The 27,609-nt window shown below is 45.1% G+C and overlaps 1 protein-coding gene across 2 annotated transcripts in view; it reads left to right on the top strand.

Annotated features, from left to right (window-relative positions):
- Positions 1–248: 248 nt before the first annotated feature.
- SYS1 (SYS1 golgi trafficking protein) overlaps positions 249–27,609 on the top strand; it is a 36,431-nt gene continuing 9,070 nt past the window's right edge. The window contains exons 1-3 of one of the 2 annotated variants that reach the window (XM_025998717.2): positions 249–410; positions 2,221–2,288; positions 3,457–4,687. In XM_025998717.2, coding sequence (XP_025854502.1) covers positions 249–410; positions 2,221–2,288; positions 3,457–3,697 — 471 coding nt within the window. In that variant the 3' untranslated portion in view covers positions 3,698–4,687. Of the gene's footprint in view, positions 411–2,220; positions 2,289–3,456; positions 4,688–27,609 lie in introns of those variants that run through there. The other variant, XM_025998719.2, reaches the window with a different exon arrangement.

The raw sequence follows: 27,609 nt of genomic DNA, 5'->3' as shown, positions 1-27,609 counted from the left end.
GGCGGAAGGGCAGGACTTCCCCTCGCTCTGGGAATGGGTCCGTCCGACCCCGCCTTCACCCCCCACTCCCGGAATGGGCTCGCTCCCTCCGTCCGGGTCCCTCCTCCCGGGCCGGGCGGCGTTGCCATGGCGACGGCCGGCTGGCTGAGGCCCGGCGTGTGTTCTCGCAGGTGCCGGGGCGGCCCCGGGTCCATGGCGCGGCGGCGCTGACCCAGGCCCCTGGTGGCGGCCGGGCCCTGCGGGCCGGCATGGCGGGCCAGTTCCGCAGCTACGTCTGGGACCCGTTGTTGATCCTGTCGCAGATCGTCCTCATGCAGACCGTCTACTACGGCTCGCTCGGCCTGTGGTTGGCGCTGGTGGATGGGCTGGTGCGCAGCAGCCCCTCGCTGGACCAGATGTTCGACGCCGAGGTAGGGTCCCCTGGCCGGCGCGGGCGGCGTCTGGGCCTCGTGGGGGGGGGGGGGGTGTTGTGGTCTGACCCTCCCGGGGGCTAGCCGTGGCTGGACCACCATCTCATATTGTGGCCCTGGGAAAGGGATCTCATCCTTCTGAGCCTTAGGTGCCCCATCCATGAGAGGAAACCACTGACACCGAGGCAGATTGTTAGTACAAAGGAAAGGACCTGGATATCATAAGGAACAGGCCTACGTTCCTTATGAACAACCTGGTGCATCTCCTTTCTGACACTCTGAGAAGGTGACTTCACTTCCCTGGGCCTCACATTCTCAGGTGCCATATTGGAGAGGGGGGTGGATAAAACAGCATTCATGGAGGTGTAATGGAAACAGCCTAGACTTTGGAATCGGGCCTCTGTTTATTTTTTTTATTTTTTAAAGATTTTACTTATTCATGAGAGACACAGAGAGAGTGAGAGGCAGAGACACAGGCAGAGGGAGAAGCAGGCTCCATGCAGGGAGCCCAACGTGGGACTCGATCCCAGGTCTCCAGGATCATGCCCTAGGCTGAAGGCGGAGCTAAACCGCTGAGCCACCAGGGCTACCCCCGGCCTCTGTTTAAATTCCGTTTACTAGCCCTATGATGTGGGGCAAGTGTTGTCCTCCCTGAACTCTAGTTATCCCCTCTGCAAAATCATGAGAGCAATAGCAGAGAGGTCGTGGACTGTAACACAAAGAGCCTGTACTTTGGATTCAGAAAGGTTTAGCGTCCAATCTGGGTCCAGATGTACTAGCCATGGGACTTTGGGCAAGTTGCTTCACTTTTCTGAGCCTGTTTTCTCTCCTGGAAACTGGGCGGAATAATTCTCAGCAAAATGTTATGAGGCTGAGAGACCCCAGAGGTGCCTAGGAAGATGAAGAGTGCTTTCTGAAGTAATGGGTTATGAGATGGTTGGTTGCATCTGAGAAGCAGCTGTGGTGAATGGTAATGAGCACACTTCTCAGCCAGGAGGTCTAGAATGCTCCTGCTGCTTATTCTCTGTGTAGCCCTTGGGCAAGGTATTATCTGAAAAGAGGTAACAGTAATGATAAAAATAGCTTTGCGAGGTGGTTGTGAGGATAACAGGAGTTGATTAGAGTCAGAGGCCTTCGTAAGCTGACAATGCTGGGCAGATGTTTGGTATTCAGTAGCATTGTATCAAGAGTGGTGGAAGTTGCACACACATCAGGTGCCCAGAAGTAGCCTCTTAGGAGCCTCTGTCCTCCTGGGAAGAGCCTGTGGAAATCCTGGGCTCTGTTGAAGAGTCATCTCATGCATACAACCTGGATTATAGACTGGGGGTTGGCAGACTTTTTCTTAAAGGGCAAGATAGTAAAGGTTTTAGGTCACAACTACTCAATAACACCACTGTGGTGCAAAAGCAGCCAGAGACAGTACTAAGCAAATAGGTGTGGTAGCGTTTCCGTAAGACCTATGTACAAAACTAGATGTCTGACTGGTAGGGGACCAGTTTGCTGAACCCTGTAATAGTCCTTACTCTTTCTTTAATTATGATATCACTTTTGGGCAAGTTACTTAATGTTCATCTCTGGACTTTGGCTTCTCTTTTGTAAGTCTCTTCCTGGCTGCTGTTTGGAGTCATATAAGATACCATAGTGGATGTCTGTGAAAGCACCTTGTTGGAATTAGGCTGCCACACTGATGGAGAGGCCTGTTGTCTTCTGTGCTTTGGGATGAATGCTTTTTCCTTGGGAGGTCCTGGAGCCTGGAGCTCTACCAAGCCAAGTCACTTCCAGCATATTTCCATTTGTGATTCCCCCTCAGATCCTGGGCTTTTCCACCCCTCCAGGCCGGCTGTCCATGATGTCCTTCATCCTCAACGCCCTCACCTGGTGAGTATCACCAGTTTTGCTCTCCAGCTTTTGGGGTCCAGCACTGGAACTAACTTCCTAAATTTGGACATGGGACAGGCTGGCGCTTGTTCCTGGGGAGTGGTAGACTAAAGTGGGTGGCAAAGGCCAGTTCTGGGACTGGCTCCATAATAGGGCTCCTTCTATCATGATTTCGACTTAGCTGAAAAGCTCTTACGTCACTCTGCATGCTGCCTGTGGGATAGCTTTCATCTCAGATCACTTCCCTGTTGTAGAATGAGATGAGGAGGGGATTGGACTGGGAGTCAGGAGAAGTCAGTTCTGTTGGTCCTTGTGCCATTGGCCAAATTAAGTCCCTTCTCTCTAGGCTTTGGGCTTCTTGTTGGTACACCTGAGGGTTTTGACTGGATAAAATTTAAGGCCACTCATGACCATTGCCTGCCCCTTGAGAGGGAGTTTAGCATAGTGACTATGATCTCAGGCTCTAGATGGTTGACTCACTTGGCTTTGAATCTCAGCTTTCCCACTAGTCTAGTGACTTTGAACAAGTTTCCTCATCAGTAAAATGAGGCGAATAATATTACCTATCTCATAGTTGTAAGGATTAAATCAATTCATTCATGGGAACTACTTAGACCAACACCTTGCACATTATTGTTCTCGACCTTACACTGGAGATTGAAAGTGGGTGGGCTGACCTGACCTGAATTTGTCTCCTAGATATGTTCTGTTTGACATCCCACAAGTGGTGTTTGAAATTAAACATTTTTCCACTTAGTTGAAAGGATATTTTCTATTAAAAAAAAAATCCAGATTTCTGGCTTCTCTTGAAAACTGGGAAGATCAATTGATTTCAGACCAACCTTCCAGCATGTGGATTTGCCCAGCTGCAAATAGCCTGTTGTCCTCACTTTCGATGGCCCATGTATGCTTCAGGGTCCCTAGGATTCCCCTGAGCGATGGTTACCATTTCTCATCAAGCTTATAGTTTTGTTTTTCTTCCACCCAACCTGATTCCCTCCCAGCATTACCTGCCAGCTTTCTTTAGGCATCTAATAATGTAACTCTTGCTTCACACTTCTCTTGCTTGCTTCTGATCACTATGCTGTTATCCTAATTGTCTCTACTCCCCAAATGATCCAAGGCCAGGACAACCCAGTGACAACTCACTGCTGTCCTCTCCCCACAGTGCCCTGGGCTTGCTGTACTTCATCCGGCGAGGGAAGCAGTGTCTGGATTTCACTGTCACTGTCCATTTCTTTCACCTCCTGGGCTGCTGGTTCTACAGCTCCCGTTTCCCCTCGGCGCTGACCTGGTGGCTGGTTCAAGCCGTGTGCATTGCACTCATGGCTGTCATCGGGGAGTACCTGTGCATGCGGACGGAGCTCAAGGAGATCCCCCTCAACTCAGCCCCTAAATCCAATGTCTAGAATCGGGTCCTTTGGACACCCGGCTGGGCACTTGGCCCCACACCCCCAACACCTTGGGCTGCTCAGACCTTCCAGATGAGGTCCAGCCCAGGTCTGAGAGGAACCCTGGAAATGTGAAGTCTCTGTTGGTGTGAGAGAGATAGTGAGGCCCCGTCAAGAAGGCAGGTAGCAGTCAGGACCACAGCTTCAAGAATGGCCTCTGTCTGGTGAAGCCTTGCTATTTGGGAGGTCATCAAGGGGACCTCTTTCAGGGTAATAACAGAATTGGAACCATGTCATTCTTGAGCCACCACACCTGTCACCAGCCTGTTATTTTTAAAAAGAACCAAATCAAGGATATCTGATTGGAGCAAACCACTCTTCTAGTCATCTGTCTTAACCTTCCTGGGACAGCTGTTACCTTTGCCATGTTGCTGAACCACAGCTATTCTGTTTGGAGAAACACTCGGTTTCTGGATCCATAGCCACAGAAAGAGACAGAGGTGCAAAGTATTAGGCTGCTGTCAGGGAGAGGACGGCAGATGGAGGCATGAAGCACAAAGAAAATACACAACCTGTGTCCTGCTACACGCATGTGTGCGCACACCCATGAACCCATGACTAACTTTCTTCCAGTTCTACTGGGTCTACTGCTGCCAGCTTTCAACCGAGCAGGCCATAGGACCCAGAGAAGAATCCCAGCATTGCTTCTGGTCCACCCTTCATGATAGAGTCACTGCCTCTTCTCTGGGAATGACTAGGCACCCCAGCTCCCACCGGACCTCACTTCTGGCAATAGTTCCTTTTTCCTGCCTTCCTGGGAATTCTACACTGGGAAGGGTATGATGGGTGCCCAGAAACAGGAAGCCTCGCCTTCCAACTTGGGCTGCGCTGATAGTGCTGAGGGAGATAGGAATTTGCTGCTAAGATTTTTCTTTGGGGTGGCATGTCCTCTGTGGGGGGCTTGCAGCTGTCCCTCCTATGTACATAAATACAGTATTTTCCACGGTTCTGCGTGTGCTTACTTTGTACTGCCATGGTTGGGCCAGTGAGAGACCTGCACAGCCAGACAGGGAAGCTATACAGGATGATTAGGCCAACTTCCCCCCTTCCAGACCCCAGATTATTCGTCCATTTGGTTAAAATGCTAAGTGCAGGGAATTCCTGTGTCCTACCCTCTCCATCTACGCCCTCCTCTGCTCTGTCTTGGATGAAGTGCCATGACTGAGTTTTCTTTTTCTTGCCAGTGATTTATGAATGTGTCCAGTGGAATGCACTTGATCTAGACCCACTTCTAGAAACCATCTGTGTTCCTCTTTGGGTCCTCTGAGTCCAAGACCGTGGACAGCTTTCAGCTTACAGTGTTAGGGCTTCACAGATGAGTTTTGCTCTCTGCCCAGGAAGCCTGTCTAGCTTCCTGGCTCCCAGCCCTGCAGAGTAGGGAGAGGAGGCTGACAGGATGAAGGTTGGAGAGTGAACATGCTTGGGGGATGACAGGGAAGGTGCCAGGGTGAGGCACTTCAGTGACTCAGGGCCCTGGCCAAGCTGGAAGAAAGCAGCTTGTTAGTGGGACTTGGATCCTGGCTGCAGGGTCCAGGAGATAAGACAAACTGAGGTGACTTCCCCTAAGTTGGTGGATTTCCCCCAGACACCACAAACTATAAAGGCACGTGGCTAACTTGTTACTTGGGGAAGGGAACCAGAGCATATATCATGTGGCTGCTGTCTCCCGTGGTCAGCTATGGGCTGGTTGCTCCATCTGTGTTGGCCCACATCTCTGGGAGTTTCCATCAGAGACCTGTGCCTGTTCTGCATATCTTCTGTAATGACAAATCTTTGCCAGAAGTCAGGGGAGCCAATATTTTTTTCTCACAATAATACAGTGACTGAGCTGGACGACAGTTGGGATTGAGAAATGTATGACTTTAATGAAATTGTTATGATTTCTGAAGTAACAATAAAAAGTGTCTAGAGACAAGTTCCAAAGAGAACTGGGCAGTGGCAGGGACATGTTATTTATTTTATTTTTTAATGTATATAGTTTTTAAAGACTTAAATATTTTTTTGGGGGGGGGGAGAGAGAATATGAATCCCAAGCAGACTTTGTGCTGAGTGTGGAGCCCAGTGTGGGGGGGCTCAATCTCAACCCTGAGATCACAACCCTGAAACCAAGAGTCTGACTGACACCCAACCAGCTATGCCATCCAGGCGGCCCTGTTTATCATTTTAATAATAAATAGCTGTGCTTAATACATGTCCAGAAGTAGGCTAAGTGCTTTACCTGTTATTAATCTTCACAACAACCCTCAGAAATAGGAAATATCATGAGGATGATGATGAAACTAAGACATTTGCCCAAGGTTATGTGTTAGGAACCAGCAGACCCAGGATTTGGGCTCTGGTTCTGACAATAAACTCATTTTGAAGACATTAATAGTTAAAGGATGTATGTGCATGTTCTTTAATTAGTTAAAACAATCTGTCACCTCTGCCTTCTATTGTTTTAAATACAAAGATGTGTAGTGCTTTGTAAACATGACAGCTTTCTAAGAATAACTGGTAGTATATTAAATATGGCCACAGATTCCCAAGTGAATGGATGAAAGGATAAGGGAAAGTTACCTCCACCCCGCCACTGAGTTGGTGTGTCTCTTGGCTTTCTAGGGAGTCTGAAGCCTGGACCTCCTTCCATCCCACCCCCCCACCCTCAACTATCTCAACTTCTATAGGGAGAGAAGTGGAGACTACTGCATAGCTGGTGCTCTCAGAATAGTTTATGACCTGGAAGATGGGAAAAGAGAAAGGGATGTCTAGCTCAGTGGGTTCCCCTAACTGCCAGTTCTAGGTAGCCCTGTCCAGATCAGAGCCAAATAGGAGCCAGGATGGCAGCCAGCAGATGCCAGGGGGTGGGGTGGGAAGCTCCAGGCCCATGAATCATGAGGTGCACAGCTCAAACAGGCTCCCCTGGAAACAGTTTCTTAGGCTGCTCAGTGACTTCCCAGATCAGAGTAGCTTCCTCTGGCAGTCCCAGGGGGGCAGTCAGTGCACAGACATGGATCTCTTCCCTATATCTGTAGCTCAAGGAGCACAGAGTTTCAGGGGCAGGTGAGTGTGGGCAGATTCAGGGCACAAGAGAGGCCCTCTATGGAAAGAGAAAGCCTTGCTTGAGGTTTTCTGTAGGAAAGTAGCAAGTGGTAGTGAAAATAGTGTTGAGATAGGGATGGGTACAGGTTGCTGAGAGTTTGGATCCCTATCTTGCCACTCCCTGGACAAGTCAGATTTGTAGGGGTCTGGGGCTCTGGGCAGCTCAGTTGATTAAGCATCTGACTGGATCTCAGCTCAGGTCTTTTTTTTTTTTTTTTTAAGATTTCATTTATTTATTTATTCATGAGAGAAGGAGAGGCAGAGACACAGGCAGAGGGAGAAGCAGGCTCCCTACAGGGAGCCTGATGCGGGACTCAATCCCAGGAGTCCGGGACCATGACCTGAGCCAAAGGCAGACTCTCAACCACTGAGCCACCCAGGTGCCCCTCAGCTCAGGTCTTTTTTTTTTTTTTTATTGGAGTTCAATTTGCCAATATATAGCATAACACCCAGTGCTCATCCCATCAAGTGCCCCCCTCAGTGCCCATCACCCAGTCACCCCCCACCCCTTGCCCTCCTCCCTTTCCACCACCCCTTGTTTGTTTCCCAGAGTTAGGAGTCTCTCATGTTCTGTCTTCCTCTCTGATACCTCCCACTCATTTTCTCTCCTTTCCCCTTTATTCCCTTTCACTATTTTTTATATTCCCCAAATGAGTGAGACCATATAATGTTTGTCCTTCTCTGATTGACTTATTTCACTCAGCATAATACCCTCCAGTTCCATCCACGTCAAAGCAAATGGTGGGTATTTGTCGTTTCTAATGGCTGAGTAATATTCCATTGTATACATAAACCACATCTTCTTTATCCATTCATCTTTTGATGGACACTGAGGCTCCTTCTGCAGTTTGGCTATTGTGGACATTACTGCTATAAACATCGGGGTGCAGGTGTCCCGGCGTGTCAGTGCATCTGTATCTTTGGGGTAAATCCCCAGCAGTGCAATTGCTGGGTGGTAGGGCAGATCTATTTTTAACTCTTTGAGGAACCTCCGCACAGTTTTCCAGAGTTCAGCTCAGGTCTTGATCTCAGGGTTATCAATTCAAGCCTTGTGTGGGCTCCATGCTGAGTGTGGAGCCTACTTTAAAAAGAAAAAGAAAAGTGGGTCCCAAGGCTATTTGACTTGAGAGAGCTACGGTGGAGTGCAGGGTCAAGTCCTGGGACCCCTTACTAGTGGTGAGGCCTTGGTGATCTGCCCTTGCCTTGGTTTCCTTGTTTGTAAGATGAGGATATAAGATAGCACTTTTCTGTGGTCTTGTGAGGATTCAACGAGGTATCTAGTGTAAAGCACTTATTAGCATGATGCCTGACCTATAGGAAGTGATCCAGAAATCTAAGCAGTTATAGTTACTGGGCCACTGCCCCATCTCTACTCCTTTTACAGAGGAGATCCTTTTCTTCCAAGCCTCAGTGTTTTCAACTGTTAGTTGGGGGACAGGCTTGCCCATGATTGGGGTACAACTACCAACTACTGCGCTCCTATGTACCATCCATTGCAGAGTGACTTGTGTCTCTTCTCAATCCTGTGGGATAGGCACCATTATTTTCTCACTTTGCAGACAGAGAAACTGAAGGAGTAAACACCTTTCCCTAACATCACACAGGTGATGAGAAGCTAGGCCTGTCTGCCTCAACAGCTTCATTCTCTGCACATTCCAATTATGTTTAGTGGTAGGTGATCCAGAGTTGGAGAGGGACAGTCTCTGGAACCCAGATGTCATAGCAAAAGGCTGTGAATGTGAACAGAAGATTGGCTCTTTAACAAGCAGCTAATTCCCTTAAAGGTGAGCAGTTAGGGCTTTATTGTGGCACAGGGCCAGGAAGGAGGCAGAAAAAAAGGATATTTGTTCAACACCCCACAAACTGGCTTCACCTGCATCAAGCCTGATTTTCTCCAGGCCCTGTGGAATGGATATTAGTATCCCAATTTTATAAACCGTTGAAATAGACTCAGAGAGGTCATGTGACTTCTTAAAAATCACTCTGCATCAAACACTTAAATTTTTGCCTGTTAACTGGTAGGGAGCTGTTTTCTGGAGTGGTCTCCTCTGATCCCTGAGATCTGTTGCCGCCTCCTGCCCAAAGCAGGATCTAACTGAGCCCAGAAGAGGTGCCTCAAATTGAAGTAGTCAAGCATAGGGAAGATGGTAATGGGAGGACTCCAGCTGTGGGATTGTGGAAGGCAGGTTGCCTGAGGCCCAAGTGCCAGCTCAAGTGGGGGTAAGGCTGGAAAGAGTGCAGTGCTGGGAGTCATTCACACTGAGGCCTGCACCCTTGCACCTCTGCACCCCGGTGGTGCCCTGGACAGGAAGGATCCCAGCCTTAGCACACAGGAACAGCCCATCCAACCGCTGTCCTTGGGCCCAACTCTGGCTCCTTTTGCAGCAAAGTGGAGCCAATCTTTCTCAGGCCCACACCTTTTGGGTTCTCACTTGGGACTCCTGGGCAGGCTCCCACTAAGGCTACTGCAGGGGGTCCGCAACATGGTAGGTTTTGGTTGAGAGCACGGCTGCCCTGATTACCTGCTGGTAGCACACGGGGACAGACATTCGTTTGGGAGGTTGATGGAATGGAGAGTGCTGGGGGTGGGAGAGCCAGTGGGGTGATTTTCAAAGACTGATGGGATGGATGCTGTCCAGTAACGGAACCGAAATGGCGACTACCCAGGAGGTGGGCTGGAGTGCAAGCAAGCCAAGCGGGAAGGCAGCTTGGGGTGGAGGTTGCAGGGTGGAGGCGGCGCGGGAAGTGGCGCGATGGGCGCGGAGGAGGCGGGAGTGGGGAGCGCGGCACCCAGACAGGCGTAGGCTCGCAGGGGCCGAGCGGGGCAGCCCCAGAGCAGCCCCTGTGCCGGCGGGCTCAGGCTGGCAGCGCCGCCCAGGGCTAACGCGGTGGGGTGCGTATTGTGGTCGCGCCGGCCGGCCAGGCGCAGTCTCAGAGCAGAGCGCCGGGATGGAGGAGCGTGCAGGCGGGCAGATTCGGAGGAACCCCTCCCGTCTTCCTCTCTCCCGCTCCAGGCATCTCCGCTGCCGCCTGGGTTCCTGCAGGAACTGCTCTGCGCCCCTTGATCACTGTGCGCTCTCTTGAGGGCGCCAATCCGGGCAACCTGCCTCGCAGGGGAAGAACCCCAGAAAGCCCGGGTTCCCTGGGTTTTCCTCTCCCCAACTGCATGTTCAGGGCTGTGGCTCCTGCCGACAGAGGGCGACCCCGACTCGATGGGGTCAACGCGGCTTGCGTGTAGGGGGGCTGGGCTTGTGTCCCGCCAGAGCTGTCTAGCTGGAGTACTGACCCTGGGCCTGACCCAGGTGAAACACATTTTGAGGCCCAGCTGACACCCATTTGTTGACACCCGATGCTGCAATATCCAGGGTGCAATGCCCATGAATGGCAGGCTGGATGCTTCCTTGTGCCTTTTTCCTTTCTGCAGAAAATGGAATGGGGAGCAGCCAGCAGTTCTAGATGAGAGTCTGCCCCTGCCACTTCCTAGTCCCTTGAGCCTGGCCAAATCACCTTCTGTCTCAGAACCACGGCCTCTCATCCCCTTGTCTTGCAGGGCCATTTGAAGTACCTGGCACCCAGAAAGCATCTGACAACTGTCTCCCTTCCATGACTTCATAGAGTGCACTCTTCTGGAGGCCAACTCACTCGAGTGGGGAGGGATGCAGTTTGCTGGTTTCTGTGTGCCAGGTTCTAGACAGACTTTAGGGGCCTGGGAATGGGGTAGAAGAAATCTAAAATCAGATGCATACTACTCTCCCCACCTGGGTGGAGGGGCTCTTTCCACCAGCCCCAAACAGGCAGAACCAGCGGTAGTATTCTTCAATTCACTATGGAGATTTTATTTGTAGACTGGAGAATTTTTCCGCCCATCCCTCCCGCTCAGATGATGGCGCCATCTTCACCCTCACCTCACACTTCTGGCTCCCATCCCAGGTCACACCACCTGTGAGCAGAGACCTTGGTGTTAGGAGTGCAGATGGCCACCAGGGGGCTCTGCTGCCTGGGGAGAGGGACCAGGGTGCCCTGAAATCTAGCAGGTTGGGGTTTGGGGTTTTGTGTAGGGGAAGCCTCCCTTTCAGATGGACCCCCAAGACTTTTACCCCTTCCTCTCTTGGGACCTCAGCTCTCTCATGGAAGGCTGGAGTATTTTTGTCTTCTTTCTTTTTTTGCTAAGAAACTTTTTGTTCAGAGGAAATCTTCTTTGAAGCATGAATAAATGAAACAAATGGGGGCAGTGATTTGGTCTAAGAAGGGATGGGATATGGCAAAGCTCTACTTGACCACTCCCCCTTCCCCTAACATTTGGAAATCCCTCAAGTCCCTTACTCAGACTCCTGACTGAGATTCTGAGCCATAGCTGCTGTTGTGGCTCCTGAGGCCTCCAGGCAGTGAGATAGATGACCCACCTCCGAACGCCCACTTCCAGTGTCCCTCCCCAGAACCCCTCTTTGGATTTTGAGAGGCCCCAGCCTGGCCACCACCCTGTTGTGTGGCCTCCATCAATGGTTTCCCCCTCTCTAGGCATGAGGGAGGGGTCCCCCAGCACTGCAAGCTGGCTACAGTCCCACTCTGGGGCCCAGCTCTAGGCCTGGCTTGGGGCCTGTGTCTCACCCTGGCCTGGCAGTGGTGCTGTCACACTTTGTATGGATGGCACATGGGTAGCTCAAGTGATGCAGAGCAGAAGCGGGTACAGCAACGCTTGACCCAGCGCAGGGTGGATGATCTGCACATCACTCGAGGCCCTGGGAGGTGGATTCGTGTAGGCAACCCTTCAAACCAGATCCACTGGTCAGCTACAGTTTCCTGCTGTTTCTTGTCACCCATGGGAGTTCTGTGCTGGTAGGTCTTCAGGAAGATGATGCGGGGGTCCCTTGTAGATGATTGGCTCCCCTGGACTCTGGGGTAAGTGGTCAGGCCATGACCCTTCGATGTCCTTGGGAGCTCAGGCTCCATCTGTTCTTGGCTCTGGCGCACTGCTGCAGGTGACTGCTGCGCCTCATTCTTCTCCCATAGTCCCACCGTGGGCTCCCCTGTGGACTCTAACTTCTTGGATTCCAGTGTCTTCTTGGGGCACCCAGCCTCTTGGAGCTCTTCATTATCTTGTTCCACTCTATCACAGACATTGCTGCTCCTGGCAGGGGGAGGGAAGGCAATCAGTAAGACTAAAGGTCCTGGTCCTCCAGCCTCACCCTGAGACCATTGCTATGCAGCCAGGTCAGGCGAGAAAGCTATGGAGAGGACCAGAAAAGAAACTTCGCAACCAGAGGCCTTGGGCCTGGAGGCAGAGGAGGTGATGAGGACCATTGAAGGGACAGGAGAGGTTGGGAACGTGAGAGGCAGTGACCAGGAGTTAGAACACCTAGGACTGTGGACTGTATGTTGTCTTCACGGGCCGCTGGCCATGGTTCTGCCTCTCTGGATTTCAGAGAGGTGGAGTGAACTAGTCCAGTGTTTTCAAATTCTGCTCCAAGAAACCTTAAGTTTCTCAGGAGATATCTCAAATGCCTCTGCACCCAGGGGTGGGGCAGAGTGAGGGCAGGATACCTTTCTACCTAACAGCACAGCTGGGGCTTGATGACAGATACTTGAAGAGAGGTTCTGCTTCTTCAAACAGGTTGGAAAACTATGGGATGAGAGAGGCCTGACCCCTCCAGCCCAGTGCTTCCTGATTGCTGGCGTCTAGGAGGCCAGCTCCGAGAGGAGCTCTGATAGGAGGCATTAGGTGGAGGTATTTGGTGCTAGAAGAAGACCTGCCCCAAGAAGGTGTGTAATAGACTGAGTCCTCTGCACAGTGACAGCATTGTTCTAGCTGAATATGTGTGGAGTGGAGTGAGGACTGAGGCTCAACGTAATGCCAGTACCAATGCTAACTGCCACTGCTGAGTGAGTGTCCACTGTGCATTGGGCCTGGGACCCTCACACCAGCCCCACAAAGGAGGAGGCAGTGGTGGAATGGCTTGGCCACCACAGGCTTTCAAGACCAACAAATGGGGGTTCAAATTTGCTTGTGCCTCTTACCATCTGTGATTTGGGGCAAGAAATTTCACCTCTCAAAGCTTAGTTTCCTCAACTGTGAAACTGGGATAACTCTATCTAATAGGACTGCTGTGAAGAATTAACTCAATGGGAAATGTTTGTGAAGTATTTAGCAGATGCCTAATAAATGTCAACTTTCTTAATATTCTGACATGATTTATGAGGAAGCCAGGCCTTAGCTAGATGACTGGTGTGCAGGTGAATCTCTGAGTGGTATGGACTTGAGGGTGGGGAGGAGGAGGAGTGGTCCCTCTTGCTTGGGTAGTGCCCCAGTTGGTGGTTAGCCCCATAATTGGATGATTATGACACTAGCTAGGACCACAGCTCTGATATCACACAGGAATGGCTTCAAATCCTAGCTCTATCACTTACCAGTTTGAGTTATTGGGACAAGTCACTATCTTTTGAGCCTCGCTTCCCTATCCATAAAATAGGGCTAATAAATACCTTTATCATAGAACCTTTGTGAAAATTAGGTTTTCTAAATTTGTCAGCATACATAGTGCCCACTCCTAGTAAAGATAGCCAGGGGGCTGAGCTCACCCAGTGGAGATACCAAGGATCTGTGGAACTCTGAGCAGTGAATTCCAACACCTTCTGGCCAAGTTATGCAGTTCTTGGATCCGGGGGTTCGAGCTCTTGAGCAGCTTCAAGAGCGACAAGTTTTTTAATACCTGCCAGGATCAACAAACCAGGAAAACAGAAGCCTCAGCTTTCCTGGGGTAGCCTCCCACATCCCACCTAGACTTTGGCTCAGCTCAACTCAGGGCTGCACCTGGTGACCCCTTCTGGGTCACAACAAGCCTGGCACCCAGGAGGGACCAATATGAGGGATCTCACCATCTTAAGTCGGTGCCGCCCAATTACTTTGTTGACAGATTGCGGTATCTTGTCCTTTGGTTCTTCATCTTGTATCTGACAGACAGAGGGAGAGAGTATGCTAACATAGGAAAAATACCCCTGAATGCCTCCATTATGCTGCTCCATTTGGCTGAACATGGTTTGACTAACCTTTGACCAGGGGTTTTGTCATCTTGGTTTGGGGACAGAAATGGGAAGACCACTCTAATTCTCCTGACCTCCCTTCACCTTCACCTCTCCCTTTCCCCCAAGGCTAGATGGCCCCTGTTCTGGGTGTGGTTGGATCCCCTCTGTGTCCACTCCCAAGTCCAACCTTAGAAACCATTCTATTCTTGGGCCTCTTCTTTGCTGATGGAGTCATACTGGGGCTGTGAGACCTCAAAGACAAATGGAGCAACACTGGTACCAGGCACCACCTGCGCCCTGCCCCTCTCAGTTCGGCCAGCACTCAGGCTGGCCGTCAGCATGGCTCTGCTGGAGCTTCCTGGGAGGGGAGCTGTGACATCACTGAAATTTGTGACAGCAGCAGGGCTGGGTCTCCACGGAGTATGTGTGTGGCAGGGGTGGAGGGTGAGGAGGAAACTCCCACCTGTGGAAAAACCTAGTAGGTGCCAGGCAGAGGCATATATTGTCAACATCTCCCTGTGAGGTAAGAGAATTATCTTCTCTTTTTAAATAAAGAAACCAGGGTTCAAAGAGGTTAAAGAATTTACTCAAGGCCACACAGTTGGATAATGGTGGAGCTGGAAATTGAAGGTCTGATAATCAACACATGAAACCAGGTGTTCCCAGCAATGCTCCTGTTTATTCATGTCGTATGTTGATGGTACACCTGCTACATTTGTTGTTCTAAGCACTGAAATAAAAGAAAATTCTTACCCTCAAGGAACATACATTCTAGTGGAGTTCAAAACAGTGTGTGTGCTTGTAAATGTTTAGCAATTGGCTCCCTGAAACAAAATGTATTTGTGTGTGTGAATTTATTATAAATTTCACTGATAGAAATCTAAAATAATAAAATTCTCCACTACTCTTTATTGTAAATTCCAAACAGCCAGTTTATTCTTAAAATAGGCTTTTCTTGGATTTTGCCTGACTCATATCCATAACCAGCCTATGGTCACAATGGATGAACAAGTGTAGCTCCAACATAAATGTTGACATTTTCACTTACACTAAAGGGAAAGAAGAAAGCAAAAAAGTGAAAGAATAAAAATGTTGGAATTTCACTCATTCATCAGTGACATATTGATTTATCTGCTGTATTGGATCAGAGTTTTCAAATACAGGAAGTATATTTTCTCAAAAAAATTTTTTTTGTCTGTGTGTTGTCTACAATGTATAGACAGGACATATGTGTTTACATTTAATTGCATTATTAATATCTCCATTAGTTTCTCTTTTTTAAAGATTTTATTTATTCGAGAGAGAAAGCACAAGCAGGGGGAGAGGGAGAGGGAAAGGGAGAAGCAAAGGCAGACTCCCCTGCTGAGGAGGGATCTCGATGCAGGGCTTGATCCCAGGGCCCTGGGATCATGACCTGAGCTGAAAGCAGATGCTTAACCAACTGGGCCACTCAGATGCCCCTCTTCCATTAGTTTCTTAAGGCTGGACCAGTGGTTGGCAAATTTCTTGTGTAAAGGGCAAGATAGTAAATATGTCAGGTTTTGTAGGCCACAGCATTACAGCTGCTCAGCTGTGCTATTGTAGTGTGAAAGCAGCCACAGATATTATGCAAATTAGTAAGCATGGCTGTGTTGCAATAAAACTTTATTTACAAAAATAGGCTGGATTTGGCCCATGATAAACCTCTGGTCTAGACAATCAACAAAATAATAAATCAAAGCCTGATTTATAACAAGTACCTATGTCTTTGGGGTAACAACTCCTACCAAGGCTGATTTCAAGGTACCAGTGTGATGTCACTGAATGCAGAGTTGAATAGAAATGCACAGTAGCATACCATTATATATTTCTACTGTATTTCTACAAATGTGAAGACTCTTGAGAGCATAGATAGTAGCAAAAGGTAGCAAACAATTGGAAGTGATGAGTTTGAACATTTTTCACCTTGTTTTTAATATCATTAATTTAATTAAGTTTGTATAATTTGATTTTTAATGATGACTATGCTTAATGACCAGTCAGCAGAGTTCGTAGAAGCATAATAGGCTTTTGCAAGCCCTTATGAGTCAGTTGCAGCCTATTATGCTTCTACAAACTCTGTTAAAAATAAAGGTGAAAAAGGGAGAAGGAGAGAGAATCTGAAGCAGACTCTGCACTGAGTGCAGAGACTGATGCAGGGCTTGATCTCTCAACTGTGAGATCATGACCTGAAACCAAGAGCTGAAACCAAGAGTCAGCGCTCAACTGACTGAGCCACCCAGGCAACCCAGGTTGTGTTTTTTAAAAAGCCATTCTAGGGGATCCCGGGGTGGCGCAGCGGTTTGGCGCCTGCCTTTGGCCCAGGGCACGATCCTGGAGACCCAGGATCGAATCCCACGTCAGGCTCCCGGTGCATGGAGCCTGCTTCTCCCTCTGCTTATGTCTCTGCCTCTCTCTATGTGTGTGTGTGACTATCATAAATAAAAAAAATTAAAATAAATAAATAAATAAATAAATAAAAAGCCATTCTAGTAGGTATGTAGTGGTATCTCACAGTAGTGTTAATTGACATTTCCCTAATAACTAATAATATTGAGCATTTTTTCATGTGCTAATTTGCCATCTATTTATCTCCTCTGATGAAGTGTCTGTTCAGATCTTTTGCCCATTTTTAAAAATTGGGTTGTTTTTGAGGGACCTGGGTCAGTTGGGCGTCTGACTCTAAATCTTAGCTGGGGTGTTGATCTTGGAATCATGAGTTTGAATCTCATTTTGGGCTCCACACTGGGTGTTGATCCTACTTAAATAATAAAAATCGGATTGTTTTTCATACTGTTAAGCTTGAGAGTTCTTTGTAAATTCTGGATCCCTTTGTCAGTCATATGGTTTACAAGTATTTTCTGCTAGTCTCTGGTTTATGTTTTCATTTTCTTACTGCCTTTTGAAGAGTAGATTCTTAATTTTGATGAAGTCCAATTTATGAGTTTTTAAAAAGTGGATTATGCTTTTGGTGTCGTATCTAAGAAATATTTGTCTAGCCCCAAATCACCAAGGCTTACTCCTCAACATTTTACAGTTTCTAGGTTTTTAAATTTAGGTCAATGACTCATTTTGCATTAATTTTTATATATAGTGTAAGGTATGGATCAGGATTTTTCTATATGCATATCCAGTTATTCCTACACAATTTTTTTTAAGATTTCATTTATTCATGAGAGACACACACACAGAGAGAGGCAGAGACACAGGCAGAGGGAGAAGCAGACTCCCTGCAAGGGGCCTGATGTAGCACTCCATCCCAGATCCTGGCATCATGCCCTGAGCCGAAGGCAGATGCTCAACCGCTGAGCCATCCAGGTGTGCCCCTACACAGCATGACTCTTCTTTCCATTGAATTCCTTTGCACTTTTCTCAACAGTCAATTGACCATATAGGTATGGATTTATTTCTAGATTCTGTTCTGTTTCTTTGATCTATATGGTCTGTCCTTTTGCCAGTACCATACTGTCTTGATTCCTTTTAGTAAGCTTTATAATATGTTTTGATTACTATAGCACTTTATAGTAACACTTAAAATTAGTGAGTTTTCCAATTTTCCTTTTTTTAAAGTTTAATCTCTATACCCAACCTGGGCCTCAAACTCATGACCCCGACTATAGCACTTTATAATAATACTTGAAATTAGTGAGTTTTCCAACTTTCTTGTTCTTTTTTTTTTTTTTTTAAGTTTATTTATTTAGGTAATCTCTATGGGGCTCAGACTCATGACTCCAAGATCAAGAGTGGCATGCTCTTCAGACTGAGCCAGCCAGGCACTCCTTCTGTTTATTTCAAAAATTGTTTTGACTATCATCCTTCATTAGTCTTTCCTTGTGAATTTTAAAATCAGCTTGTTGATTTCTACACAAAATCCTACTAAAATTTTGACTCTGTCCCTTGGACTTTTTGTTCTGAGTTATTCTTTCTTTTTTGTGCACAGTTGCAGTTGTCATTTTCTTCACATGTTTCCTGCCAGTAAAATTTTGAGGTTCAAAGGCCTCTTTTAATTTTTCTCAAATATTTTTGTAAATTTTGAAATGGTTATAGATCATAGGGAGATGCAAAAGTAGTATAGTTTTCTCCAAGGGAGCACCTTACAATATGTACAATATGAAAACCAGGAAATTGATATTAGTACAATCTATAGACGAAATTCAGATTTTAGCAGTTTTACATGCATTCATTTGTGTGTATATATTCCATCACCACTAAAATCTCTCTTGTGCTATCTGCCTCTCTCCCCACAATCCCATCCCTAATCTTAGAAATCACTAATTTGTTCTCCATCTCTATAATTTTGTCATTTCAAGGATGTTATGTGAATAGAATCACACATCGTGTGACCTTTCAAAATCGGCTTTTTTTTTTTTCACTCAGCACAGTGCTCTTGAGATCCATTCAGTTTGTTGCTGTATCAGTAATTCTTTTTATAAACTTAAAAAATCACTATAGATTCACAGAGAATTCCAAAAAATATATGCATGGAGGTCCTATCTACCTTTCACTCATTTTCCCCCACTGGTAACATCTTGTTTAACTACGTTATAATATCAAAACCACATGGTGATTCATGTAACCACCACCACAATCAAGACACTGATTATATCATCAAGTACTGTTATCATCCCAAGGCTCCTTCATGCTCTTTATACCCACCCCACTTTCCTCCCATGCTATCCCCTCGCAACCCCTCTTCATTTCTATAATTTTGTTGTAGAATATTCGAGAATGTTATATAAGGGGCACCCGGTGGCTCCGTAGGTTAAGCATCTGCCTTCAGCTCAGGTCATGATCTCAGGGTCCTGAGATGGAGCCCTGTGTTGGGCTCCCTGTTTGGTGCAGAGTCTGCTTCTTCTTCTTCCTCTGCCCCTCCCTACCACTTGTGCTCTCTCTCTCTTTCCCTCTCCCTCTCCTTTTCAAATACATACATACATACATACATATATACATAAAGTTTTTTAAAAGAATGTTATATAAATGGAATTTTATAGTATGTAACATTACAAGTTTGGCTTTTTTTCACTCAGAATAATGCCCTCAATATCTATCCAATTGTTTGTATCAATCATTTGTTCCCTTTTTTGCTGAGTTTTATTCCACAGTATGGTATGTACCGCAGTTTAACTATTCACTCATTGAAGAACATATGAATTGTTTTTAATTTAGAGATATTATAAGTAAAGCTGCTATGAACATTCATATATAGGTTTTTGTATGGACATAGTTTTCATTTCTCCGTAATAAATGCTGAGGAGTGCAGTTGCTAAATCATATAAGTGTCTATTTAGTTTTCTAAGAAAACACAAACTATCTTCCAGAGTGACTACATTATTTTACATTCCCACCAGCAATGTATAAAAAACCTGTTTTCTCTGCATCTTTAAAACTATTCTAATAAGTTTGTAGTGATATCTCATCATGGTTTTAATTTGCATTTCCCTAATGGTATTGATGTTGAACATATTTTAATGTGTTATTTGCCACCACTGTATCCTCTCTGATGAGATATCTGTCTTTTGCCTATTTTCTAATTGGATTATTTGTTTGCTGTTGAGTTTTGAGAGTTCCTTATGTATTCTATACATAAAATTCTTTGTAACATGTGATTTGAAGTATCTTCTCCCATCTGTATACCTTTAATTTCTTCTTCTCCTTCTACTCCTCCTTCTTCTCCTTCTTTTTCTTCTCCTCCTCTCCCTCCTCCTCCTCCTCCTCCTCCTCCTTCGTCTTCATCTTCATCTTCGTCTTATTTTGCCGGCTAGGACTTCTAACACCATGTTAAATAAAGGGGATGAGAGCAGACATCCTTGCCTTGTACTTGATCTTATCTTTCACCAGTAAATATGATGTTAGCTGTAGGTTTTCTGTAGATGCTCTTTATCATTATCAAGTTCAAAGTTACCCCTTTTCCTAGTTTGCTGAGAGTTTTCATAAAAATGGACATTGGATTTTGTCTAATGATTTTTCTGCAGCAGTTGATATGGTCATGTGATGTTTTTCTTTAGTTCATAACTGTGGTAGATTATATTGATTGATATTTGAATGTTGAATTATGTCTGAATAAATCCCACTTGGTAATCCTTTTTATATATTTTTGGATTGAATTTTTGCTAATATCTTGTTGAAGATTTTTGTGTCTATTTTTGTGAGGGCTATGGGTCTTTTATATGGTACCTGCACTATCCTAGAACTGGTATAGTGTTACTTGAGAGTAGATTTAAGACAGTTGTAAATATATATTACAGACTCTAGGGAAATGACCAAAAAATTTTTTTAAAGATTTTATTTATTTATTCATGAGAGACACACACACACAGAGAGAGAGAGAGAGAGAGAGAGAGGCAGAGACACAGGCAAAGGAATAAGCAGGAACCACACAGGGATCCTGATGTGAGACTCCATCTCGGGACTCCAGGATCATGCCCTGGGCCGAAGGCAGGTGCTAAACTGCTGAGCCACCCAGGGATCCTCCCCAAATTTTTTAAAGTGTAATTGATAGACTAAGAAAGGAGAGAAAAATAGAATCACCTAAAATGCTCAAAACAAAAGAAAGCAGAAAAGGAGAGTAAGAAAGAAAAAGAAATAAAGAACAAATGCAACAAATAGAAACTACTAATAAACATGACAGATATTATGCCAATTATATCAATAATCACTTTAAATGTGAATGGCCTAAATATATTCCAGTTAAGAGACTGGAACTCTCAGTGGACAAAAACCAAGACCTAATTATATGTTGTCTAAAAGAACCTCAATTTAAATATAAAGGCAAAGGTAGTTTAAAAATGAAAGGATAGTGGGGATCCCTGGGTGACTCAGCAGTTTAGCGCCTGCCTTCAGCTTAGGGCGTGATCCTGGTAGTCCTGGGATGGAGTCCCACATCCAGTTTCCTGCACGGAGCCTGCTTCTCCCTCTGCCTATGTCTCTGCCTCTCTCTCTTTCTCTCTCTGTGTCTCTCATGAATAAATAAATACAATCTTTAAAAAAAAAAAGGGATAGAGAAAGACATACCATCCTAATGCTAGTCAAAGGAAAGCTGAAGTAGCTATATTAATTTCAGATAAAGCAAACTTCAGAACAAGAGACATTATTGGGGATAAAGAGGATTGTTAAATAATAATAAAGGAGTCCATTATCCAGAAGACACAATATTCTTTAATATTTATTCCCCCAACAATAGAATGTCAAAATATGTGAGGCAAAAACTGGTAGAACTCCAAGGAGAATCAGCAAATCCACAATTATAGTTGGAGACTTCAAAACCTCTCTTTCAATAATTATAAATCAAACACAGAGAAAATAAGTAAGGGTATAGTTGAACATCACCAGCAATGAACCTGATGTAATTGGCATTTATAGAATATTTCATCCACCAAACAGCAGAGTATGCATTCTTCTCTAGCTCTTATGGAACATCATGATAGACTGCACAGTGGGCCATCAAACACACCTGAACAGATTTAAAAGAATAGAAATCATACAAAGTATGTTCTCAAACCACAATGGAATTAGAGTCCAGTAACACATAGCTGGGAAAGTCTAAAATATTTGGTGATGAAACAGTACACTACTAAAATAACACATGGATTACAGAAAAAATCTCAAGAGAAACTTAAAAATACTTTGAACTAGGGGTTCCTGGGTGGTTCAGTCGGTTAAGTGTCCAACTCTTGATCAGCTCAAGTCATGATCTCAGGGTCAGGAGATTGAGCCCCACATAGGGCTCTGGTGTCAGCAGGGAGTCTGCTTGAGATCTTTCTCTCCTTCTGTCTCTGCCTCTCCACTTTCTAGGTGCCCCTAGAAGGAAATTATACCAGTACTGTATATAGGAAAAGAAGAAAGATCAGAAAGCAATCCAAGCTTTCACTTTATAAAACTAGAGAAAGAAGGGCAATTTAGGGACACCTGGGTGGCTCAGTGGTTGAGCGCCTGCCTTAGGCTCAGGGCATGATCCTGGAGTTATGGGATCGAGTCCCGCATTGAGTTCCCTGTGAGGAGCCTGCTTCTCCCTCTGCCTGTGTCTCTGACTTCTTTCTGTGTCTCTCATGAATAAATAAATAAAATCTTTGAAAAAAAAAAAAGAAGGGCAATTTAAACCTAAAGTAAGCAAAGGAAAAGAAATTCCTAAACTAGGGCAGGAATTAATGAAATTGAAAACAGGAAAAACAGTAGAGAAAATCAGTGAACCCCACGAGTTGTTCTTTGAGAAAGTCAATAAAATCAACAGACCTGTAGCCAACTATCCAAGAAAAAAATAAAAGAAGACACAAATTACCAATATTAGAAATTTAAGAGAGGTCATCACTACTGATCCTAGGGGCATCAAAAGGATAATAAAGGAATATGTGTGTGTTTTGCATTGACTATGCATTCAATTTCTTTAATAGTGATGGAGCAAATTTATGATCTATTTCATGTTGGGTGAGTTTTGGCAGTTTGTACTTTTTGGAGATTTAGTCCTTTTCATCTAAATTGCCAAATTTATGTGTGTAGAATTGTTCTTAGTAGTTCCTTATTATCTCTTTAATGTCTGGGAGTTCATAAGGGTATCCTGTGTTACACTCATGAAATTGATAGTTTAGATCTTCTCTTTCTTTGTTTCCTTTGTCAATCTTGTTAGAGGTTTGTCCATTTTATAGATCTTTCCAAAAAACAAACAAACAAAAAAAACCCACAGCTTTTTGTTTCTTTGATTTTCTCTATGTTTTTCTATTTTCATTTCTTTGGAGTTTTTGCTCTTCTGATTCTAGTTTAAGGCTGAAACTTAGATTGATAATTGGAGGTCTTTCTTCCTTTGAAAGTAGACATTTAGTGCTGTAAATTTCCCTTTCAGCATGGCCTTAGCTATGCCCTACATATTTTTTTTTATAAAGATTTTATTTATTCATGAGAGACACACCGAGAGAGGCAGAGGAAGAAGCAGGCTCCATGCAGGGAGCCCGACGCTGAACTTGATCCTGTGACTCCAGGATCACGCCCTGGGCCGAAGGCAGGTGAAAACCGCCAAGCCACTCAGGGATTCCCCTAAATATTTAATACTTTGCTTCAGCTCAATTTTAAAAATTTTGTTGAGATCTTCACTTTGAACCACAGATTGTTTAGAAGTATGTTGTTTAATTTACACGTGTTTGGAGATTTTCTTGTCACCTTTCTGTTACTGATTTGGATCTGTTTGATTTCATTGTGGTCAAGGGAACATACACTGTATAATTTTGATTGTTTTAAGTCTCTTGAGGTTGTCTTTGGACTTAGGATATTGTCTGTTGGGGTGAATATTCCATGGGCACTTGAAAAGAATGTGTATCTTGCTATTGTTGGGTAGAGTGTTCTTTAAATGTCTATTAGAGCTTTTTGGATATTTTGTTGAGTTCTTATGTATTCTAGGGGCCTCTATATATCTGCCTCTCTCTGTGTCTCTCATGAATAAATAAATAAAATCTTTAAAAAAAAAAAGTTCTTATGTATTCTGCTGCTTTTCTGCTTAGTATTTCTATCAGTATTTCAGAGATGTGTTGGTCTCCAACTCTCCTTTTGGTTCTGAGTTTGGTGCCCATACATTTTAGGATTGCTTTGTTTTCCTCATGGTTTGATCCTGCTATCATTATGTAATGTACCCTCTTTTCCCTGGTGATTTTCTTTTATCTGATATTAAGATGGCAGATTCTGCTGTCTTTTGATTGTTTGTATGGCACATCTTTTTCCATCCTTTTACTTTCAACCTACCTATGTCATTATACTTGAAGTGAATTTCTTGTTGATGGCTTATAGTTGGGTTATTTATTCATATCCTGTTTTGCAGATCTCTCTCACTTTTATTTATTTTTTTTAAAGATTTAATTTATTTATTCATGAGAGACACACACACAGAGAGAGAGAGAGAGGCCGAGTCATAGGCAGAAAGAGAAGTAGGCTCCATGCGGGGAGCCCGACGTGGGACTTGATCCCAGGACCCCAGGATCATGACCTGGGCCAAAGGCAGATGCTCAACCACTGAGCCACCCGGGTGCCCTGTCTCTCTCACTTTTAAATGATATATTTAGGCCATTTCCAGTTCATGTAATTATTTGTGTCTTAGTGCTTCTTCCATTTGTCATTTTATAGTTGTTTCCTCTGTTTTTCATTTGTCTGTTCCATTTTCCACCCTTCCTGTGTTACTTGAATATCTTTTAGGATTAAATTTTTTATTTAATCTATGATGTTTTCTTTTTTTAAGATCTTTTTTTAATATTTCATCCATTTATTCATGAGAGACACACAGAGAGAGAGGCAGAGACTTAGGCAGAGAGAGAAGCGGGCTCCATGCAGGGAGCCGGATGTGGGACTGAATCCTGGGACTCCAGGATCATGCCCTGAGCCTAAGGCAGATGCATAACCACTGAGCAACCCAGGCGTCCCTAAGATTTTTTATTTTTAAATAATCTCTACATCCAATGTGGGGCTCAAACTCACAACCTCGAGATCAAGAGTTGTATGCTCCACCGATTGAGCCAGCCAGGTACCCTCTTTGGTCATTCTTTTAGGGTAGGTCTTCAGGCAACAAATTCTATTAATATTTCTTTCATTTGAGAATGTCTTGATTTCTCATTCCTAAAAGATCTTCTCGCTGGGTACAGCATGTCAGAGATAAACAAATTATTTAAAGTAGAAAGAACAGATTTTTTAAAAAAGATTTTATTTATTTATTCATGAGAATACACAGAGAAGAGAGAGAGGGAGAGAGGCAGAGACACAGGCAGAGGGAGAAGCAGGCTCCACGCAGGGAGCCGGACATGCGACTGGATCCCAGGACTCCAGGATCACGCCCTGGGCTGTAGGAGGCGCTAAACCACTGAGCTACCAGGGCTGCCCGAAAGAACAGATTTTGATCAGTAATATACTGTTGTAATAGGAAAAAGAATCTAGTGTGAACTGAACTCAGCTTTTTTTTTTAATAATAAATTTATTTTTTGTTGGTGTTCAATTTGCCAACATACAGAATAACACCCAGTGCTCATCCAGTCAAGTGCCCCACTCAGTGCCTGCCACCCAATCACCCCCACTCCCCGCCCTCCTCCCCTTCCACCACCCCTAGTCCGTTTCCCAGAGTTAGGAGTCTCTCATGTTCTGTCTCCCTTTCTGATATTTCCCACCCATTTCTTCTCCCTTCCCCTCTATTCCCTTTCACTATTATTTATATTCCCCAAATGAATGAGACTCAGCTTTGATTTGTCCAGAGATGACTCAGCATCTTAAAGGAATTTGGGAATAGGGAGCTGAGGGGGGCTGCTCTATAGATTTAAGGAAGTGAAAATTTACAGAAGACAGAAAGGGAGTATTGGTCCATGTGAAACTCATGTAGATTTGCTAACTGACACTATTGATGTTAATCTCCTAGCCTCCCATAGAAGATGGGTATCTTGCTGTTGGGAGACAGGGGCCCTATCTTGAGAGGTTGGCTGGAACAAACAGTTAATTCATTTGGCAGCCTTCAGTTTTCTCAGGCAGGCATTTTAAGGGATCTGGGGTCATCCTAGGGATTCAGCCTTGAGCTATTAGAAACTATGTTAGTGTTTGTTCAAGTCTTTATAGATCAAGGTGAAGTCCTGTTCGAAAAGAGGGCTCAGAGGAGCCCAGGTAGAGTTTGATCAAGGGGAGAGTCTTTGTCAAGCACTCTCAATTAGAGAGAGGCAGAGACTTAGGCAGAGAGAGAAGCAGGCTCCATGCAAGGAGCCTGATGTGGTACTTGATCCTGGGACTCAGGATCATGCCCTGGGCCGAAGGCAGATGCTTAACCGCTGAGCCACCCAGGGATCCCTGTAATTGTTTGTTGAAGCACTTTTTATAGTGACTGTCTTAAAATCATGGTTAGAGGGATCCCTGGGTGGCGCAGCGGTTTGGCGCCTGCCTTTGGCCCAGGGCGCGATCCTGGAGACTCGGGATCGAATCCCACGTCAGGCTCCCGGTGCATGGAGCCTGCTTCTCCCTCTGCCTATGTCTCTGCCTCTCTCTCTCTCTCACTGTGTGCCTATCATAAATAAATAAAAAAATTAAAAAAAAAGATTACCTTTTAAAAAAAAAAATCATGGTTAGATAAATAGAGCAATGCTGTGATTCTGTTGTCTTTCCTTATCCAAATTGAGATTTTCCTGGTTCTAGGTATGACGAATTATTTTCAGTTATAACCTGGACATTATGGAAATTATGTTATGAGTCTCTGGATCTCATTTAAATTTTCTGTTTCAGTAGGCCTTGGATGACCTGGGCCAGTGAGATGGGGGGTGGGGCACCAACTCTACCACCAGATGAGAGTGACAATCCAGGCTACCTGCATGACCCCACTCAAAACGGAAAGGTGAAGGTTGTCTCATTACTGCTGGGCAGAGTTGGACATCTAGGCTGTACACTTGGCCTCCTTTACATTGGAGGAAGGGAGTGGTGCCTCATTATTGCTTGATGGAGATGGCAGTGCAGCTCCCCATGTGGCCTCCTCTGACACCATGGAAATGGGGAGGGATTCTTGGGGAAGGGTATTTGTTACTGCTGGTAGTGATGAAGCTCAGGCTCCCAGCCGGTTTCCTCTAACACCACCTGGAGGTGAAGCGACCTTTGTTACAAGGTGAACATTGAAGTCTGGCTTTCCCTCTGTCTTTGCTAGTAGAGGCTGGTAGTGGTTTTTTCTCTATTATTTTGCTGGAGGGGGACATTTAATGTCAAAAGATCTCTGTACTGCTAGGGTGCCTCTTTCTCAGTCAGAGAAAAGCCAGAAGACAGGCTTTTCATGGGGACAATTTTTATCTGTGCCTGTTTGGCATTTCCAGGTTACAGGCTTCTCCAGACCCTAGCAAAAAGAAAACCTACTGGAGTTCCTGGTTGGTCTGCCTTCTTATATTTATTTGATATATAAAACATTAAAAGCTATATTTAGTGGGAGGGATGGAGAGGAATGCATCTACTCCATTTTGTTCAGGACCAAAAATCCTCTTTTTATTTTATACTCTCTTTATCCCTATACATCCAAACTGGAGACTTTTCTGGATATATTGTCCTTTTAAGAACTTGTGGGTCACTCTAAATCTTACTCAGAGCACTCTATTAGACAAGGGCCATGCCTACAATTTCTTTGAGATAAGCTCTTCTCTGCATTAGGCTTATGCTGAAATGGCTAAGGGACAACATCCCTAAGCTTTCTAGAATCCCTATTGTTTGATTCAGAGGATCTATGAGGCACACCTATGATTTCTTTGGAGATCTTTCATCTGAGTACTCTGAGGCATTGCCTTTAATCTTCCTGAGATATAAATTCAAGATTTTATAGTCATGTTCTCAGTTTCATTTTTTGAAAGATTTTATTTATTTATTTGAGAGAGAGAACACAAAGTAGGGGGAAGATAGAAGGAGAGGGAGAAGCAGACTCTCCTGTTGAGCAGGGAGCCCTGCTCAATCCCAGGACCCCAAACCCAGGACCCCGGATCATATCTGAGGGGAAGGCAGATGCTTAACCCACTGAGCTACCCAGACACCCCTCAGTTGCATTTTTGCACCATGCTGTTTTGGATGTTTTCAATGCCCTAGATTTAAGGTTTGCTAGGAAACCACTTCTTAATGTTACTATCATTTGCCATTTGGAGAGGCTGAGAATTTCTTACTGTGAAGTCCTGGTTTCTTCATACTTAACAGTGCTTCCTTTTAGCTCAGGGCTTCTCCATCTCGGCACTTACTGACACTCTGGGCTAGATGATTCTTTGTGTGCGTGTGTGTGTGTGTGGGGGGGC

The sequence above is a fragment of the Vulpes vulpes genome, chromosome 14 (genome assembly GCF_048418805.1).
Source record: "Vulpes vulpes isolate BD-2025 chromosome 14, VulVul3, whole genome shotgun sequence".
Classification (NCBI taxonomy): Eukaryota; Metazoa; Chordata; class Mammalia; order Carnivora; family Canidae; genus Vulpes; species Vulpes vulpes.
The sequence above is the reverse complement of the archived record's forward strand: the minus strand, read 5'-3'. Positions and strand labels throughout refer to the sequence as shown.